This window comes from Equus quagga, chromosome 2 (assembly GCF_021613505.1).
Source record: "Equus quagga isolate Etosha38 chromosome 2, UCLA_HA_Equagga_1.0, whole genome shotgun sequence".
Lineage (NCBI taxonomy): Eukaryota > Metazoa > Chordata > Mammalia > Perissodactyla > Equidae > Equus > Equus quagga.
In genome coordinates, this window is record NC_060268.1 from 38,760,516 (window position 1) to 38,779,828 (window position 19,313).

The 19,313-nt window shown below is 58.9% G+C and overlaps 2 protein-coding genes across 3 annotated transcripts; one reads left to right on the plus strand and one right to left on the minus strand.

Annotated features, from left to right (window-relative positions):
• On the plus strand, positions 1–8,717 carry ITPKA (inositol-trisphosphate 3-kinase A). Its single transcript, XM_046654108.1, has 7 exons — positions 1–768; positions 6,613–6,709; positions 6,795–7,011; positions 7,154–7,358; positions 7,569–7,670; positions 7,938–8,009; positions 8,127–8,717. The coding sequence occupies exons 1-7, from the start codon at positions 280–282 to the stop codon at positions 8,328–8,330; spliced, it is 1,386 nt and encodes a 461-aa protein (XP_046510064.1). The 5' UTR covers positions 1–279; the 3' UTR covers positions 8,331–8,717.
• Positions 8,718–8,963: 246 nt separating this feature from the next.
• LTK (leukocyte receptor tyrosine kinase) lies at positions 8,964–16,895 on the minus strand. Of its 2 annotated transcripts, XM_046652226.1 has the most exons (20): positions 16,762–16,895; positions 16,061–16,204; positions 15,791–15,962; positions 15,178–15,328; positions 14,887–15,033; positions 14,592–14,748; positions 14,335–14,517; positions 13,291–13,389; positions 12,742–12,894; positions 12,216–12,311; positions 11,725–11,923; positions 11,118–11,208; positions 10,924–10,988; positions 10,610–10,739; positions 10,417–10,514; positions 10,182–10,274; positions 9,979–10,080; positions 9,742–9,876; positions 9,576–9,666; positions 8,964–9,464 (listed from the first exon to the last, which is right to left on the minus strand). In XM_046652226.1, the coding sequence occupies exons 1-20, from the start codon at positions 16,802–16,804 to the stop codon at positions 9,138–9,140; spliced, it is 2,676 nt and encodes an 891-aa protein (XP_046508182.1). In that variant the 5' UTR covers positions 16,805–16,895; the 3' UTR covers positions 8,964–9,137. The 2 variants fall into 2 exon arrangements, with proteins under 2 accessions (XP_046508182.1, XP_046508181.1); XM_046652225.1 differs by having other exon boundaries at positions 14,887–15,328.
• Between the last annotated feature and the right edge of the window lie 2,418 nt (positions 16,896–19,313).

A 19,313-nucleotide genomic window follows, 5' to 3' on the forward strand; every position in this document is an offset into this window, starting at 1 on the left:
GAAGGCCAGGTCCTGGGTCTGCGCGCACGAGGTCTGGGCTTCCCGGCCACCCGAGGAGCAGCAGGGAGCCTTCCCCGCCGGGCCGGGGCCGGGGCCGACGGAGGCCCGCGCTTTCTCTGAAAGCGAAAGGAGTGGGCGGGGGGCGCGGCCGAGGCGGGGCCCGGGCGGGCGGCCGCGCAGGCTCCGCCTCGGGGCAGTCTCGAGCCTGGGGCTCCGAGCGCCTCCAGTCCCCGCCGCGCCGCGGGCTGGTGGGCTCCGCGGCGGCTCTCGTGCCGGGAAATGACACTGCCTGGGGGCCCGACGGGCATGGCGCGGCCGGGAGGCACGGGCCCCTGCAGCCCGGGGCTCGAGCGGGCCCCGCGCCGGAGCGTCGGGGAGCTGCGCCTGCTCTTCGAGGCGCGCTGCGCCGCGGTCGCTGCCGCCGCCGCCGCGGGGGATCCCCGGGCCCGCGGGGCCAAGCGGCGCGGGGGACGGGTCCCCAACGGGCTTCCGCGGCCTCCCCCGGCCCCGGTGATCCCGCAGCTGACTGTGACGGCCGAGGAGCCGGACGTCCCCCCGGCCAGCCCCGGGCCGCCCGAGCCGGAGGGCGGCTGTCTCCCGGCCGTGGGCTCGTCGCACCTGCAGCAGCCGCGCCGCCTCTCCACCTCGTCGCTCTCCTCCACTGGCTCCTCGTCGCTGCCCGAGGACTCGGAGGACGATCTGCTGAGCGACAGCGAGAGCCGGAGCCGAGGCAACGTGCAGCTGGAAGCCGGCGAGGAGCTGGGGCAGGTACGGGCCGCGGGGGCGGGGCCGGCGCCGGGCGCGGAGGCCGCGCGCGGGGGACCCAGCTCTGAGCTCTCCCAGGACCGACTCCTCCCCGAGCGCCCGCCGCGGAGGGTCGGATTCTCACTGTTTAGGAGAAACGTGGGGCTCGGAGGGAGGCGCCAGGCCGACCTCTCGCCTTGGCAATTTTCACCCCGGTTCCACGGGCGGGTCGCGGCCTGGGTCCTGGGGCGTCTAAGAAGGAGAGTGAAGAGGAGTCTGCGACCGGCCACGGGGACCGGGTGGGGAGGGGGGAGCGCGACCTGCTGGCTGCGAGGTGGGGCCGAAGTCATCGGAGGGGCTTGGCCTTGCCCCGCGAACTCTTGCAGGGAGAGGGGCGCGCGAGCTCCCTGTCTCCCAGCCCCCTCTCCCGCGCCGCGGCCCCACCCCCGCCGTTGCCACGGTTCCCTCTCCTGAGTGGGAGTGGAGCGGCGCTCCAGGCTCTGCTCGGGAGCCGCCGCCGTCTGCTCCCGGCGCCCGCACGCGGCGTGGACGCGGGGAAGGGAGGGGCGCGGGGCTGGGAGCTCCGGCAGGGAGCGGAACGCAGCCTTTCCCGGTTTACTGCTCCTAATTGTGGCCTGGAAGAAGGTAAACTGAGGCTGAAAGGTCGGTATCAGCCTAGTCTCCGCCTCTGGTAGCCTGGATGTTCCGGGGCCAGGTTTGACCCTCGGATAACCCTCGCCAGAATGCGGTGAAGTCATTCCCAGTGCCTGCCCCTCAGGGGTGTGCGGCGGGCGCCCAGGACTGCCGTCTCGTCCCCCTTGTTTTAACCAAGGCCAAATACTTTAAATAACTACCCGTAGTTAACGCGAAGGAATTGCTTTAGATGAACGTTATGCAAGTGTCCCTGGAACGGAGAGGGAGGCGAAGGGCGCCCCGCCGGCTCTGGTGGCTCCGGGCCTGCCCAGAAGGGCGGTGAGAGCCGCAGTGGCGCGCCGGCGTTGGGGGAGAGCTCTGGGGCGCGGCCTGGGCCTGCTGAACCCGCGCCCCGCTGCACGCTCGGATTGGGTGAGGCGGGGGAGACTGTAAACACTTGCAGTGGGTCTGTGACTCAGTTACCCCCTGAGACCTACACTACTCAGAGGGCTGCATGGTTTGTAAGTGACACAAGAGAAAAAAAAAAGTCTCATAGAGCAGAAACACACCCCGCCGCCAGGTGTAGGGTGCAGGGAGTCCCTCTCTCCTCCCCGGGGGGGTAAGGGTACTCCTGACCCGTGACTGTTCCTCGTGCAACCCCGGCCCATGTAGGGAGGCAGGTGCCGCCGAGGGGTTTCCAAGGAGGTGGGATGTGGGGCAATGAGAGGACACCTCCCTCCCCACCTCCTCCGAAAATCCGGAGCAGTAGCTCTGGGTCCCCGCTCCCCCGCTCAAATCTCTGACAGCTGAGAGGCGGGCGCAGGAGGAAGGGCGCCACGGAGGCAGCCGCCAGCAGGCAGAGGAGGTCCCGCGGCCCAGGCCTGCGTGCACCGTAGGCAGCCGGCTGGGGCACGACTCCAGGGACTAGTGGCAGCTGTGCCCTGAGCGTCTTCGGCCGGCCTCGCCCACCCTCGGCCTTGCCGTCTGCTGGCGCGGCCAGGAGCTGGCGCAGATGGCCGCTGAGGGCCCCTCCTGCTCCAAGGCGGCGTCTCTCAGGCCTTCTCAGCCCCCAGCCCGCTGGGGCCTCCCCGAAGGCAAACAGCCACGGCGGCAGCAGATAAGCCCGGGGCTGTTGACAGAGGCCGCCTGCGTCCGCGTGGGAGGGCCCGGCGCGGACTTTGCCTCGTGTCCGGTCCGGGGGCGGCACAGCGCCCGCGCAGGCTGCCGGCAGGGCTTCCCCAGGCTGGAGGTAGAGCCCGCCGGCTGGCTGACCATGGAGGATGCACCTGCGGGAAAGATACTGAGGCGGCGCTCGGGGAGCTCCCAGCTCGCCAGCCCCTGAGACCCAGGCCTGGGCGGGTAACAGGAATAGCGCAGAGCAGGAGCCCTGGGAAGGCCCTACCTTACCTCTGCCCGGCACATACATCCTTTCCCTTCTCCTCCTAGGAGCCCGGCACAGCCTCCCTGGAGCTGGGCTTCCCCCAGGGTAGTCGAGACTAGGCAGCGTGCCTCCCCTCCGGAGGCCTTTCCCTTGGTAGAGGGAAAAGCTATGGGCAGGGAAACCCAGACAGGCCAGGAGAGGAGTTGGGGGTCTATCCCCAAGGGCAGCTGGCTGCCTATTCTTAGGCCTTGCCTTTATCTTAGAACAATTTTGGGGGGTTGCCCTAGCAGAAGAGAGGGTGTTTGGCTCCTGTTCATTTGCTTCTCTTCTCTCAGTGCTCCAGGATGGGTAAGGAGACCTGGATGCCATCCTGTCCTGGACTCAAAACTCCCACACTTCACTTTTCACTAATTATAGAGCAGAATTTAGGTTAACAGACTTCCTTTTTAAAAAGCAAATGCCCCTGGGAGGGTGAAGTCGTGGGTCACTTATACCTTAGTGCAAATCATTTTATAAATTGAAACTGATTGCTCTCACCACCACCACCACCTCAGGGAGTGCTAGTTTGATAGGGCAATGAGAACATGGGGTGGGGGTTGGGCTGGTCCATAGCTTCATCCTCAGACTGCATCATTGGAGGTAAAGAGTGGGAATCGGGAAGTAAGGGGATGAATACCAAAGACAGCAAAGAGGCTGTTCTGGCAGAAGAGACCCTGAGTGTATGGTGTGAGATAAGAAGCAGGAGTCCTCAGGGCTTCCAGATGGAGCTAAGACAAAGGAGAGTCTGAGGCTAGGGTCCAGCCAAGCCCTGCTCAGAGAGTGCTGCTCCCTGTCCAGCCCCAGGGGTGAGGAATTATCAGAGGGTCCTCCTGTGCCTTCATCAAAGACTCTTTCACACAGTCAACTCTTCTGGGCTCTTTGTCCCAAGATGCCCGGTAGCCTCTGACTGTGAGTTGGTTTCCTAGACTTCTGTGGGGAGTAGACCTGGCCAGAGGATGGGGCTTTGGCCCTCTTTTAAGCTAGATTTTACTTGGTAACATAATGAATCTGCTTTCTGATATCCATACAATAAAAGCCTTACCTGCTCAAAAATATCTTCCCTGCTGTTGTTTGTGTGCTAAAGTCCCCACCCACCCACTGAAGAAGGATCCTCCAGGAGTCTTTTAGGACACATGCATTTTTTATATACATCACGTTCCCTAGAGGAGGTAGCTCCCTAAGATGAAGATGGCAGTGAGTTCCACGACATCAATTCCTTCCATGTTTGACCATATCCATTACTGGCTGGGGAGCTAAACCCGGTGATACCAACCTCGGGAGGTGGCTAAGAGGGCTCAGATGACATGACGGGTATGAAAGCCCTATGTAACCTGCATGGCTGGAACCAGCCTTAGTCTTCACTGCTCTTGGCTGATATGATCCTCACAAAATAGGGAGAGTCGGTGATGACCCCATTTTACCTCATCTCGGGAGCGAGTGATGATGCTGTGTTATCATCACACGTCAATAAAGTGCCAGCAGCCCAGGACTGCGGGTACGAAATCCTCTTCTACCAGGCCCACCTTCCACCTTCCAGCCCCACTCACTGCTCCCACATGATCCCAGAAGAAAGGATGCTGCTGCTCTCCCATCTCACCTAACCCAGGGCTGGTTCCCTCTTCCACTGCGGGGGCTATAGAACTAGATGTACCCTCTGACTAAGTCTGTTCTAGTCCTACTGTCCCCCAAATTATGACAGTAGGTCCCTAAAGCTGCCTGAAGCCCCACCATTAAACTCATTCCTTTGGAAGAAGGCAAAGGTGTCCAGTGAACAGAGAGGGGTCCCAAGGCAGATCTCAGTGTTTCCCCAGGGATGAAAATACTTACACCACCTTGTGGCTGCAAATCACTTCACCTTGTACAAAGCTCTCTCTCCTGTCAGGTCCCATTCGACCCCCAAAGGGAGTCAGGTGGTAACATGGACTTGGAAGCTGCTGGGCCAGAGACTAGGGGGCTGGAGGCAGTGAGTGAGGGGATGCTCACTCCTCGAGCCTTGGTCTCCTTCTGTAAAATGGCAATAACACCCCCACCTCATGCACTGGCTATGCATGTGCATCATCATCATCCTCCTGATTCTCACATGAGTGTGGGGGAAGAGAGTATAGGATGGTGCTGCTGAGTACACATGGCACATACTTCTTCCTGGAATTTTATTTGAGGATTTGGAAGTGGGAGTTTTAGAAGAAAACTTGGATTTATTATGCAGCATAATGCAAACCTTGCATATATTTAAAGAGTAAAAAGGGAATTTTGAACGAGATGTCATGCTTCTAGTGGGCTGCTTCTGGCTACACCCCCAGATCCCTGGGGATTGAACACGTGATCACACCCTGGTGTGCCATGTAGGGACTTCAGTAGGAAAACAGGAGCAAAGCTGACTGATGCAGGATGAGAAGTGCCTGGCATGCAGTAGGCGGTCAGTAAACGGTGCCTTGGGTTATGGCAGCAGCTATGTCCTCCCAGAGAAAACAAGCTCACACAGATGAAATTCTCACTTGGGTTCACTCAGCTAGAAAGTGACACAGCCAGGACTGGAACCAACTCCTGACTACCCATCCAGTACTCTCACTAACCCCCATCTTCTCCCACGGGAAAGGGCTTTGTGGGCAGCAGCCTTCCCCTGCTTAGGCCACTGCCTCAGTTCTCCCTCCCACTCTTGGAACTCTCTGTGGTCAGTGAGGCTGGAGTTCTGGGTTCCAGCCCTGTGGGGGCACACATGTGGAACTCCTCTAAAAGGCAGGCACACAGTGTGGATGAGCAAACCTGTGTACTTCAGAGGGTAGACACAGGACTGATGAGATCTGGGTGGGAAGAGGAAAGGTCCAGAGTATGAGATGCTCTCAGGACTGGGTGGAGGCCAGAAGCAATGGTCATGAGGCAAGAAATACACCAAAATCTACATTTCCTTCCCAGTTTCACCTAAGATGACAGGCCCTCAGCCCTGCATCCTGTTTTCAAAACTCAGGTTTCTGAGTCTAGATCAAGAGCAAGGGTGCCCTGGGCCTTGCCAACTGGCAAGGAGTGACACTGCATCCAGACATACCAAGAGGGTCTCGGGGAGTCCCAAGCCATTCTTTCTCCAGGCCCTGCCAGGCTGACCTCCCTGCCCTGGGCCTTTGTAAAGGTTTTTTTCTGTGTTTGTCTGTCTCCCTAAATGAGAGGAACCGATGGTCCCAAGTGAATGAATCAATAATCCAGATTTGTCCAGCTTCTGCTTCATGCCGAGGAATGGGGTGAGAGGAGCCTGTTACACTCAAGTGTCACTTACTACTCACAACAACCCAGAGGTTATTTCCCCATTTTATAGATGAAGAAACTGACACCCAGGGGCTTGTTTCTCAGGCCTCAGAATCTCCTGAGGCATTGGTAGAAATGCAAATTTTTGGTCCCACCCTAGACCTACTTCCCTGTGGTCAACCTGAGAATCTGTATTTTTAAAGGTGACCATCAGGCGAGTCTTATGCTCACAAAAGTTCTAAAACCTCGACAGAGCAGTTTAATAACCTGCCCACGCAGCTTTCGAGCAGCAGAACTGGGGTGCACACCTGAGCCGTCTGAGGCTAAGCCCGGGGCTCTTCTCAGCACATTCGAGAAGCTGGATATCTGTCACCACCCCGTGCCGCCACACAGGCTCACAGTAAACTTTCTTTGAATGAATGAATGAATCATCTGGCCCTAGCTGCTTGCAGTGGGCTGGGGTGGAGTGGGGTGGAGTGGGGTGGGGTGGGGTGAAGCAGGGCGAGACCCTGTTCCAGAGGGAGGACGTATGCATTGCTGAGACGTCGACGTGCAGACCGCGACCGTGTTGCTTTCAGAAAAGCCACTGGCAGAAGATCCGGACCATGGTGAATCTGCCTGTCATGAGCCCTTTCAAGAAACGCTACGCCTGGGTGCAGCTGGCTGGGCACACAGGTGAGCGCGGGGCAGGCGCGGGTCGGGAGGGTGGCTGTCTGGAGGAAGAAGGGACTAGGCGGCGCTAACTGATGCCCATCTGCAGGGAGTTTCAAGGCGGCTGGCACCAGCGGGCTGATCCTGAAGCGCAGCTCCGAGCCGGAGCGCTACTGCCTGGCGCGGCTCATGGCGGACGCGCTGCGCGGCTGCGTGCCTGCCTTCCACGGCGTGGTGGAGCGCGATGGCGAGAGCTACCTGCAGTTGCAGGACCTGCTCGACGGCTTCGATGGGCCCTGCGTACTTGACTGCAAGATGGGAGTCAGGTACGCGGGCCCTGCCGGGCCAGGCGGGGACCGGGCGGGGGGCCCAGGGCTGGAACGAGCGCTCTACCCCGTGTCCAAGGTCAAGTTCGACGGGGTCCATGTGTGCTCCCACTCACGCCCCGCCGCTGCCTCGCCCCGGTAGGACTTACCTGGAAGAGGAGCTGACCAAAGCCCGCGAGCGGCCCAAGCTGCGGAAGGACATGTACAAGAAGATGCTGGCGGTAGACCCTGCGGCGCCCACCGAGGAGGAGCACGCGCAGCGCGCAGTCACCAAGCCGCGCTACATGCAGTGGCGAGAAGGCATCAGCTCCAGCACCACGCTTGGCTTCCGCATCGAGGGCATCAAGGTAGGCCAGGCCTGCTTCGCTTTGCACCGCCCCGACCCTTCCTCCACTCCAGCCCTCCTGGCAACCCCCCAGCCCATGAAGAGGCACCCTCTGTCGGCCATCTTGCTGTCCCTGGGAGCAAAGGTCCCGGGAGGTACCGTGGCTCTAACCTGATCCTCTCCCCTCGGGTGGGTACGGGGCCCCTGACACTTCCTGTCCCACCTCCTTCAGAAAGCTGACGGATCCTGCAGCACCGACTTCAAGACCACGCGAAGCCGGGAACAGGTGATCCGCGTCTTTGAGGAGTTTGTGCAAGGGGATGCAGAAGTGCTGGTGAGCGCTAGATCCTAGAACCATGAGATGTAGGGGAGCCTGGAACTGAGGGGTGCCCTCGCCTAGTGACCCCTATGGTAGCGTTTATCGCATTGTGTTGTAATTGCTTTACGTTCCTGCTCTTCCGGGCTGCGCGCCACGTGGGGGCCTGTGTCTTCCTCATGACGGTATTTGCCAAGCCGAGCATGCATCCTGGACCCTAACATTAGCAGAGGCTCAATTGGCGTTTAGTTAATTTGCCCTCCTCTCCTACCCTACCCTCTCCAGAGGAGGTATCTGAACCGCCTGCAGCAGATCCGGGACACCCTGGAGGTCTCCGAGTTTTTTAGGAGGCATGAGGTAAGTGGGATACCCTGAGGTGCCTGGTCTGTGGTCTGTGAAAGGGTCTACAGAGGGAACAGGATGGGGGGCTGCTCCGGGAAAGGGCCCGTGGCCTGACTGTGTGGGGCTCGGCAGGTGATAGGCAGCTCGCTCCTCTTCGTGCATGATCACTGCCATCGCGCCGGTGTGTGGCTCATCGACTTCGGCAAGACCACGCCCCTCCCCAACGGCCAGACCCTGGACCACCGGCGGCCCTGGGAGGAGGGCAACCGCGAGGACGGCTATTTGCTGGGGCTGGACAATCTCATTGGCATCCTTGCCAGCCTGGCCGAGAGATGAGGCTGGGCCTCTGTCCCCGCGTGGACCGGGCTGGTCTGACAGATGGACCTGCGGCTGCGTCCCCGCCGCCGAGCATGAGGGCGAGAGACTGAAACCCCGCGGTGCGGGGGCGGTTCACACGGTCCAGCAGGGCCAGGTGCCAACCACGACGGGACGCAGTGCACGTGCCGGGGGCTGTTCCCCATACAAGCCTCAGCGTTCCCAGAGCGGATGACACTAAATTAAAGGGGGAGAGGCGGGGTAGAGTGGGACAATGGGCTTCTCCCTCAGCCCAGCTCTTCTGCAGGGGCTCCATACCCCTCCAGAGAGGCCAGATAATGAATTTTATTTCGCAGGCACGAGATCTATTGGTCTAACCTCCCACACTACAATGGACTCCCCTTCCCAATAAAAGAAAGACACCAGCTTTGGCAACTCAGGTCTCCTCCCCCCTCCTCTGGTCCCCTCTTTCTTAGTTCCTTTGCATCCCTCACATCCACTCAGACCACTGGAGGATATGAGAAGAGCTCTTTATTAGAGGCATCTGTAGGGCTGGGGGCTGCCCAGGCAAACGACTCTCATGAGGAAAGGGCAGTCCAGAGGCTGGCTTCCTGCAGGAGGCAATTTCAACTCCCTGCCCACACCTGGAGCAGGGGGGGTGGCCTCTAGTCACCAAGATCAAAGTCTGGGGGTGGCCAAGCTCTTCGGCAGGAGGCCTGGGGCTGGTTACCAGGATGAAGATTCCAGTGGTGCCAGGCCAGCCCTGAGACAGGCCCAGACATGCAGCACAGACTGCAGGGGACAGAGGCTACTGAAATAACAAGCCACCTAGAAGCCTGAGGAGTGCAGAGAGGAACTGTTGCTACCGTCAATGCCCGAGTCCTCACCCTCAGGGCCCCTTGGGGCCCAGGAGCCATAGGTGGGATTCCAAAGGTTCTGTAGTTGGAGGCCCCTGATTTTGGAGGGCTTGAGGCCAGAGGGCAGCCTGGGGCCAAGGAGGCTCCCTCCCCAGCTCTTCAAGCTCTCCAGACTCAGTTCCTGGGTCTGTGGGGATCGTAAGCCCTCCAAAGACCTGCTCCCCAGTCCAGAAGCTCCTTCCTCCTCCAGGGTGGGCCCAAGCTCCATTGGCAGGGGTGAATTCAGCACATCAGGGTCCTGTAATAGGAGGGTAGAGGAGCAGGGGGCCACAAGGGGGCCACAGCTTTGTTTTATGGCTTCCCTCCTTACCCCCAAGACCAGGATGGTCAGGGCAGGTCAGGGGCACACCTGAGTGCAGTACTGAAGGCGCTCCAGGATGCTGGCAAAACTGGGGCGGAGCTCAGGCTGGTGCTGCCAACACTGGGTCATGATACGGTACCTGGGGGAAGGCAGGAGTTCGTGCCCACCCGTGGCTGTGAAGGACCTCCTTCTCTGGGCAACACTCCATACTCACACAGGCCCTGGACAGCCCCTGGGAGGGTCCATCCGTCCCCCTCCGACAACGAAGTCCAACACTTCCTGGTTGGTGCGCCCAGGGTAGGGCATGTAGCCCAGTGAGAAGATCTCCCAGAGCAGCACCCCAAAAGACCTGCATCATGAGTGGGGGGATCAAATGAAGCCCATCAGGCAGTCTCCCCTTCCCTCACATGAGGTAGCCCAAGGCAGGGGAGGGAGGAGGGCGTGTTATCACCAGGAGTCCGTCTTGGATGTGAAGATGCCCTCCAGGAAGGCCTCTGGGGGCATCCACTTGACAGGCAGCAGAGCCCGGCCCCCCTTTCGGTAATAACTGGCTCTACAGGAGGGAAGAAGGGAGTGATGAGTCATTCAGATGCCATTGGGTGCTGGTAAACTCCCCTGGAGCAGCAGCCTTCCCCACCTCCCCAGGCCCCACACCTATAGATATCTCTTGCCATCCCAAAGTCCCCAATCTTGGCCACTCGACCGTGTCCTGTGCAGCTCAGTAGGCAGTTCCGGGCAGCAATGTCCCTGAAGAGTTGGGCAAAAAAATCACAGCTGGAACTCAGAAGCTCCAGCCCTGATCTTGTTCCTTAAAAGTTATGTGGAAGGGCTGTTCCTTGGGGAGGAAGTTGGGCTGGGGGGGGTCCCCTGAACCAAGATCACATCCAACCTGTGGATGAAGTGATTTTCTTCCAGGTAGTGGCAGCCCTGGGCTATGTCCTGGGCCAGCTGGAGCAGATCCTGCATGGCCAGAGGTGACGGCTGGTCCTGGGTCGGGCAGAGGGCACATCAGTCCATGCAGGTTTGGGAACATGTGGTCAGGGTCTTTAGAGGGGCTTGGAGGGCTGGGAGAAGGGACTCACCAGGTGCGGCCGACTGCGCCTCAGGAAACTCTTCATGTCCCCTCCAGACATCAGCTCCAGCAGAATTAGGCGAGGGGCAGCCCGGAGGCTGAGCCCCACACAGCGCACAATGTTCTGATGGCTGAACTTGCTGAGTGAGTGGTGCACATACCCCATCACCAGCAGGGAGAGAAACCATGCTCCAGGCTCCACAAAACTAGAGAGGACCTGTGTCCCTAGCCCTGCTGCCTCTCAGCCCCAGGGTGAAGAGAGGCTGTTCCTGCAGGCAGTTCCCGGCGCCTCCCTCCCACCTTCCACCTCGGCCCCAGGTGCACCTGATGATGAGTGCCTCCATGAGGAAATCCAGCTCGTCCTGAGGAGAGCAGAGTTCTGGCAGAGTCTGGGAGCAAAAGAGCACAGAGCTCATGACACTTCAGGAGGGCTGGCTGAAGCCTAGTGCTAGGAATTGCTCCTCCCTCCACAGAGCCCTGCTCTCCTACCCACAGCCAGAAGTCCTGCCCTCTTTCACCTTGATAGCCACCTGCAGGGGGTTGGGGTCCCCAGGAAGGCCAGTTACCAGTCCCTCATAGACTTCTCCAAAGGCACCATGGCCCAGGGCTCTGCAGGAAGACAGGTTGGAAGGGCGTGGGTGCCTGGGCCATGGGAAGGGTCCTAGAGGGTCTAGTGCCTCCTTACCTCCCATCCCCTCCATATGCCCAGGTGGCCCTATCTGAGGATTTGAGCTCTCTCTGCACCATGGCATGTCCCCAAGTTCAAGCTCTGCAGGGGCCGTATTAAGCACAGAGCCAGGGCAGAAGAGAAGGCAGGTGTGGGGTCAGAGTGGGTCTGGGAGCCTGTGGTGAGGCCTTCCTTTAGGTTCTTGCAGACACCCTGGGGAGGAGGCAACCTTTGCTCCAAAGGACTCAGATTCTAGGCTTCCTACCATCCCAGAATTGGGGATGACAGCTGACCTTGAACAAGTTACTTTCCCTTTTGGAGCTTCTCTGGCCTCCATCTCCTCTACACAAGGGGTTTGGGCCGGATGCTCTCTGGAATCCATAATTCACCACAGGAGGGAATGGGATTGGGGGTGGGGATTCAGAGCACAGGTTCTCAGAAGGAGGGGGAGAACTCACCTGAACAGAGTGACATTGGCTGGGGAAACTTCGGTAAGCCCTGGGGGCAGAGGCCAGGACTGGGCTGGGCCAAGCCCCAGCTGGCAATAGTAGGGGTTGGGGGCTGTCTTGATGGTGGAGGTTCGAAGCTTGCTCAGCTCCATGAGCTCAGGGCCTGGCAGCCTCATCCCCCATAGGCCCTGCCACTTCTGATGGTTCACTGAGGGTGGGAGGGACAATGGCACACTCTCTACCTGCCCATCAGGCCCACTCTGCCTTGCTTCCCCTTGCCCAGGACCCCTCTCCAGATGCCCATTAAGGTAAATGTTTTCCCCCAGGCCTCCCCAGCTGCTTCTACTCTTAGAAACCCAGAGGAGCCCACCACTACTCTGCTGGGAGTAGGGGTTTTAAAATCAACCGTGTCTGCCACTGGGACCCCACAGAAGCTCATCACAGCTCAGTGGAGAGGTGGGCAGCCTTGAATCAGCCATGCTTGCTGGATGCTTCCATACCCAGAATCAGGACCACACACACCATAAGGAGGCTCAGTGTCAAGGTCACCACCACAGCCACCATCAGAACCAGAGGGCCTGGTGGGGTGGGCAGGTCTAGGGAGAAAGAGAGACACCTCCAGTGGGAAGCTCCTCTCTGTCCCTCCACCCCAAGTTTTAGCCACGCCTCAAGACTCAGCTCAAGAGTTAACTTTTCCATGATGCTTTCCCCACTTATCCTGGACAAACACAACTTCTGCCTCCTGAGAACCCCTAACACACTTTACACCTCCCACGGCAACTGTCCCCATGAGACAGATGTAGCTCTAGATATGCAGATGTGACATAGATGTAGGTATCTCCCCTCCACATTAGACCATTAGCCTACACGCTCCTTGAAGGCAGAGCATGCCCTGTTGCACCTCTAGTCCCCTGCCCAGTACCCAGCCTGGTGCCTGGCACACAGCAGGCATCTTTCCCAGTGCCCTATAGCTCCTCCCAGGCCAGGGCCCCAGGAATCCAGACCCTGGACAAAGGCAGGCCATACCCATGCAGGTGATGTTATCTGCAGCCAGCTCCATGCCCTCTGGGCACATGCATTCGGCCCACTGGAGCTCCCCCTGCCATTGGCAGTCTTTCAGAAGGCAGTGACTGCAGTTGAAGTGCTGGCGGATCTCCACCTCTCCGTGGTTCTCCGTGACTATGAGTACAAGAACTGATATTGCAGAGGGAGGCAGGGAGCATACACACTTTTTCCAGCTACATGGATAATTCTAGCCCCGAACTTGGGAACAAGGCCTGGCATTTAACCATGGTGGGAGTGCTTGGGGGACTTTTGGTAAGCCTGCATACTCCCTCTTCTGGGATCCTTGAGCTCCCAGGTTTTTGAGGAAAATTCATATTAAGGAGATACTTGACAAGCACCCCAGAATGCCCCATACCAGCATCACAACTGACAGTCCAGTTCCCAGGTGTTCCTGTGCTGTGCAAGAAGAGGTAGTTCACAGTGCAGAGTTGGTGGCTCAGATGGGTGTGGGCTCAGGGATTGAGGAAAAGGGCTAGGCCAGGCTGAAAGGTGGGGGGTAGGGGCCAATACCTGCCAGAGGCTGCAGGTAGAGCTCATTGCTGGGGTGTATGTAGGACACCCCATCTTCCCCATCAGCCCAGAGGATGTCAGTCTCTGAGGCATCACCCCCTGGAAATTAAAAGTGATAGAAGGTTTGGCTACAAAATGGGGGGAGGAAGGAGCACACAGCTGCCTCACAGCTGGGAAGCTGGCTTATGAACAGTGGGGAAGCTGAAGTCTCCCAGTGGAGATCCCAGTGTGACCTTGTCTACACTAGCATTACAATACAGGTGCTGCCAGCTCACAACTGGGAGCCAAGAGGCCAGAGATGGGGGTCGGGGGTGGGGAGGGAGTAACCAGCTTGAACCTGAAGGCCTGGCTCAGGTGGGCTGGGACACTCCTTGTCTGTCTGAATCCCTCTGGTCCCACGTCCTCAGTTATGAAATGGGAGAGGCCCAACCCACATATTCCCCTTCTGTGATAATGCAGATGATGTGTATAAAGTACGTATGAATAGTACAGCCCAGACAGACACAAAGGCTCTGTTTCTTTACACTAGCAGTTTCCAAACTCTGGAGTGTATTAGAATCACCTGGAGGATTGATAAAAACACAGATGGTGGGACCCTCCCCTAGAGTTTATGACTCAGTAGGTTGGAGGCGGGCTGAGAATTTGCAGTTCTAACAAGCTCTTAGGTGGTGCTGATGCTGCTGACTCAGGGACCACACTTGGAGAACTACTGACTTAAACCATCCTTGCCTGTCTGCCTCCCTGCCCAGCTTGCTAACTCAGCCAGCTCTAAGCTCCTGGGGCTGCTGCAGAACAAGAAGGGGATCTGTTGTGATGGAAAAGGTCCTGGATTTAAATGAAAATCTAAGGAGTTCTCTCTGCATGTATGAATTGCAACTTATGTGACCTCCTTTCCTGAGAGCTATTACTCTACCTGCTCTGGCCTGGATGGAGCGAGGCCTAATGCCTTTCCCGCTTAGCCTTTTGAGGGACTCCTGCCTGTATTAAGGCTCTAACCTCACTTCACCCAGGGTTCCCCGCTGCCCTCCCCAAGGATGCACCTACCCCGGTAGCCGCCGCCGCCGCCGCCCGCAGTGCAGGCCCCGCCGCCGCCCCCGAAGCCTCCGGCCGCGGCCCAGCCCAGCGTAGCCCAGGCCTCTGCGCAGCCCTGGCCGCCCTCGGCCCCCTCCCGCAGGGAGCGGCCGGCCTGCGGAGAGGGGGCCCGCGACGTCCAGCCGCCGCCTCCACCTGCGGAGAGACAGCAGGATGGCCGGCCTCGGATGGGGACCACGTCCCTCTCCCCCGCGGCCCCGCGCCCTCACCTGCCGGCCCGCTTCTCCCGCTGCTCCCGGGCGCCGCCGAGCGGTTCTCCAGTTTCTCGGGGGCTGCCTGCGTCCGGCCCCGGTCCTGCCGCCTCAGGTAGGCCCGCCCGCCTCCTCCGGCCGCCACGAGCAGCGGCTCCAGCTCGCCGGCGCGCAGCTACGGGGCCAGCGGCCGTCAAGAGGACCCGGCACCGGGCGAGGGCCCAGCCAGGCCCCGGCATATGGGGACCCCCAAGCCCATATGGAGAGCTCGTGTGTGCGCGCCCGCGGGAAGAGGTTTGGGACCCCAACGTACCCGAAAGACGTAGGTGGCGCCCCCGCCACCCCCGCCACCTCCGGCCCAGCGCCGCGACCCCGGGACCTCTTCGGTCCCATCCGTCGCCACGTGCTCCTCAGCGGCCCGAGACTCTCCTAGGCAGACGAGCCGGCTCTCCGGGCTCCCCTGCGGGCACCGCGCGCCGGACTCAGCGCGCGCGGGACCCCCGCCTCGCAGGGCTGGTGTCTCTGCACCAAGGAGAGCCCCTGCCTCCGCCGCGCCCTCACCCTGGGGCGCTTGAACCGCCCCCTTCCCGCAGGCTCGGCTTACTCCCGGACAGGCGTCCTCTCCCTGCTGTCCCACGAGGATGTAAAGCGGCTCCCCACCACGAAGGGAGCACACGGCCGAGATGAAGACGCCGTGCGCCCGCGACAGGTGGTTTCTGGCGCCTGTGCCGCCCGCCGCGCCGTAGGCTGAGATCCTGCGGAAAGCGGGCGCTGAGTCCACGGCCCTCGACCACCGGCCGTCGGTCCTCAGGCCGCCCGCCCGGGGCAGAGACTGTGACAGAGGAGGCTCCAGAAGTTCTCATCTGAAGGCCTTAGAGGCCGCAGTCCATTTTGAAGGGATGGGGAGACTAGGTTTGCACACCGAAAAGTTAGGAGAGTTGCACACTTATTTTAGGAGGCTTCCCTTGGCGCCGCCGCTGGTCTGGGGCCCTGTGCTTGGCCGGGAAAGGCTCCCGGGTACGAGCTAATTCGGTGGCGACTATTGCGACCCTTCCCCGGGTTCCGCTGGAAGAAGGGACAGTCAAGGTCGCCCGTTCCGCAGGTCTCTGCGGAAGGCCCTAAGACGCAATGTGGTGCGCAGGTGGCCTTGGTTCCTCTGACCGCAGAACCTCTGACTCCCAGCGCTCCCCCCACCTCCATCCCTGCTGTCCACTTACAGGTACTGGCCGGGGCCGGGCGACCGCCACAACTGCACTCCTCTCAGAGGCCCGGCGGCCCCCACTGTCACCACCACGCTGCTGCCGGCGTAGGCCCCGTCGCACTGTGTTTGTGTGGGCCCGCGCGGACCACTGGCCCCGCAGGTGGAGAACCGCCAGGGCCCGTGGGTGCCTGAGAGCAGGGAGGGAGGGAAGGGTCGTAGAGTACCTGCCCAGCCCGAAGGCTTGGGCGTGGTGAGCGCAGACGGGAGGAAGGAGCTCGGAGCTCACCTCGATGAATTAGGGGAGAGGCTGGCTCCGAGCCGGTAAGTGGGGCCGTGACATTCGGGACCCGGGGGCTTGGAGCTGGCAGCGGCAGGAGCGAGGATGGCAGAAAAGGCCCCTGGGATTCCGAGCTGGAGCAGAGAATTGTGCCTGAAAGGTGACGGGGAGACAGCAGAGTTGGGAGAGGGGGCAGGATGTTAATGGAAGACGGAAAATAGAACCTCTCGACAGCCAGCCCTTGCCTGTTGCGGCCACGCCCCTGACCCCACCTAGCCAGCGCACTCCAGAGCTTGGAAGCCGGCCAAGACGCAGCTCTGGTCGCCGAGGCTCCGCAGGATGCCCACTGATACTTCCGCAAGTTTCTCCCCTGGAGAGCCCTTCCCAGTGGATGACTTGGGGGCCGCACTGACCTCAGTCCTGCAGGCACCCCATCCTTTCCTCCACTTAGCTTGGCGGTCCCGCCCACAGGCGGCGCTGAGACCCTAGGGCCTGTCCCTCCTTCCCAAGCGACGCGATCCGGGTCCGGGATTCAGGCAGGCACCGCGCTTCTCAGCATGCACTCTAGGAACACGGGCCTGGGAGCTTTGGCCGCGACGGGTGGAGGCCTCTGGAGGAGCCACTGGGACTCGGTCTGTCGCGACCGCCATCCCTAACCCTAGGAAGGTGCTTCTGGCTGGACGGTTCCTTGACTGCTAGAAGGCACTTACCCGCGGCTCCGAGCCACAGCAGCAGCCAGCCCGAGCGGCCCATCGCCTGTTCAGCCCGCCGCAGCTAGGGATGTAGGTAGGCTCAGACCTTGCCACTTCGGTCCGGACTGCCGCCTATAGGAGTGTACGGCCGCTCGCTAGTCACCGCCAGGTCCTAAAGCCGGCCTGACCACACCCACCTCAGACCCTGGGATGCTGGGCAGGGAAGGGCGGGGCATGTGGGCAGCAAGGTCCCCACCTTCCTGGACAGGCCTTGCAGAGCCTCCATCCAAGGGCTCTCTGCCTGGAGCCACTGGGTTTGCTTTTGGCTGCCCCAGGGAATGTAGTGGCTATGAGGGTAGGAAGGAAGTGCCACCACTTTTGACAAAGTGGCAAGTCACACCCCAGACACCCTGCACCGGCTTCCAGGTCTCTCACAGCAGGAGTAGTGTGGTGTATGCTCCATTGGTGGTGGTGGTGCAGTGGTGTGTGGGGGTTCGGGGTGGGGTGTGGGGGTGATACATGGAAAGTGTTCTTTAAACTGCCCCAAGGCATCATTATTTGCCATTACTTGTGTCTTTCAGTGCCTTTGTGACTGCCAGGCTGAACTGCCCGACACCCTTAAAAACATAGATCTCTGCGTTCACCTCATACAATTCTGTTGCCTGGGTTAACTCTGCACAACTTCTCACTGTGCTGTGAAAGGCAGGTGAAGGCCTGGGCCTGGTGTCAGCAGCTCCGATTGCTGGTACTAGTGTCCCTAGCCAACAGGTGATGGCGCACAGGTCACCACTGCTTGGAGACAGCGTCCCCACCACCTGAAAAATTCTACAAAAAGAAACTGCTCTGTAGCCCACAAGGCACCCCACAACTGTGAGGGCCACTAGCCTTCGGGTGGTTGTGTGTCTTGGGTCCTCATTCTTGTGCTCTAAATACTAATTTTGAGGACTGAGGCCTGCGTTTACTGTAAAACACTGCAGAAAAGAAGTTATAGTAGTTAGCTACTTGGTAAAGTCTCTGAGTGTAAGGGCTAGGTGTAGACACAACAGTGATTTTGTAAAAACTCTGGTCCCCATGCCCTATTTAACTCTGTAGATGTCCCATTATGAGGTCATAGAATTTACTTAGCAGGGCCCCTGTAAGCCAAAGTGTGATTGGTCCTGGACAGCAGTATCACCTGGGAACTTGTTGGAAATGCAAATTCTTGGGTTTCACTCTAGGCCTATTGAATTAGAAACACTGGTAGTAGGGCCCAGTAATCTGTTTCAACACACTCTCCAGGTGATTTTTGTCACATGTTAAGTTTGAGAACTATTGCTGTTTGCAGATACAGTAGTTGCTTAATAAAACCTATTGTATAATTCTGTGTTCAGCAGCTCCATTTATGGGACGTGAGTTCTATCTACAGGACACTCTACACTCAGCCTGATATCCATAAACATGATGATAAGTAATTCCACACAGAAAATGAAGCTGTAAGAAAGCTTAAGTGTTAGAATTCAGACAAAAGAACGACCTGGAAACTCTACCAAAAGAAAGAGATGATGAGGCTGGCCCTGTGGCATAGTGGTTAAGTTCAGCATGCTCCACTTCAGCAGCCCAGGTTCATGGATTCAGATCCCAGGTGTGGACCTATACAACTTGTCAGCCATGCTGGGGCAGCGACCCACATACAAAACAGAGGAAGGTTGGCACAGCTCAGGGTGACTCTTCCTCAAGAAAAAAAAGAGGAAGATTAGCAACAGATGTTAGCTCAGGGCGAATCTTCCTCAGAAAAAAAAAGAGATGAAGTGACGAACCAGAGTTTATGCTTTGACCCAGTCCTCCCCAGCTCATGCTTAACCACAAATAAAGTCCACAATGGAAGGGGTGTTGTAGGACAGTGCTATAGACCGAATGTTTGTGTGCCCCCAAATTCATATGGTGAAACCTAATCCTCAAGGTGAGGGTATTTGGAGATGGGGAGGTGATTTAGGTCATGAGGGTTCCACTCTTATGGGTGGAACGGGATTAGTGCCCTTATAAACAGAGGCTCCCAGAGAGCTCCCATGTCCCTTCTGCCATGTGAGGGCTTTCTGTGAACCAGGAAGTTGGCCCTTACCAGACACCAAACCTGCCAGCACCCTGATCTTGGACTTCCCAGCCTCCAGAACTGTGAGAAATAAATTTCTGTTGTTTATAAGCCACCCAGTCTATGGCACTCTTACAGCAGCCTAAACAGATTAAGACAAACAGCCACTGCACCAGTCTCATTTTTGGCTTCTTCATGTCCCAGGATGGCAGTTGATAGAAATAGGGGACCACAAGAAGACAAGATGCTGACCTCATTAAGGACACCTATACCCCAAGGGGACTGCTGAGAGCCCTTCGAGAAGGCACCCTATTCTCAAGAGCACTGCCCTGGGCTGGCTCCACTCCAGAACTGGGACTCACATTTTTATTGTCCCAGTGTGGATTCAATTCTCACCTCCCACTCATGATTCCTCCCCCATCTCTCTCACAGTAGTCCAACTTCTCCCCCATCCCTTGATACCGATCCTGAATCAACACACCTGAAATCAGTTCAAATCAGA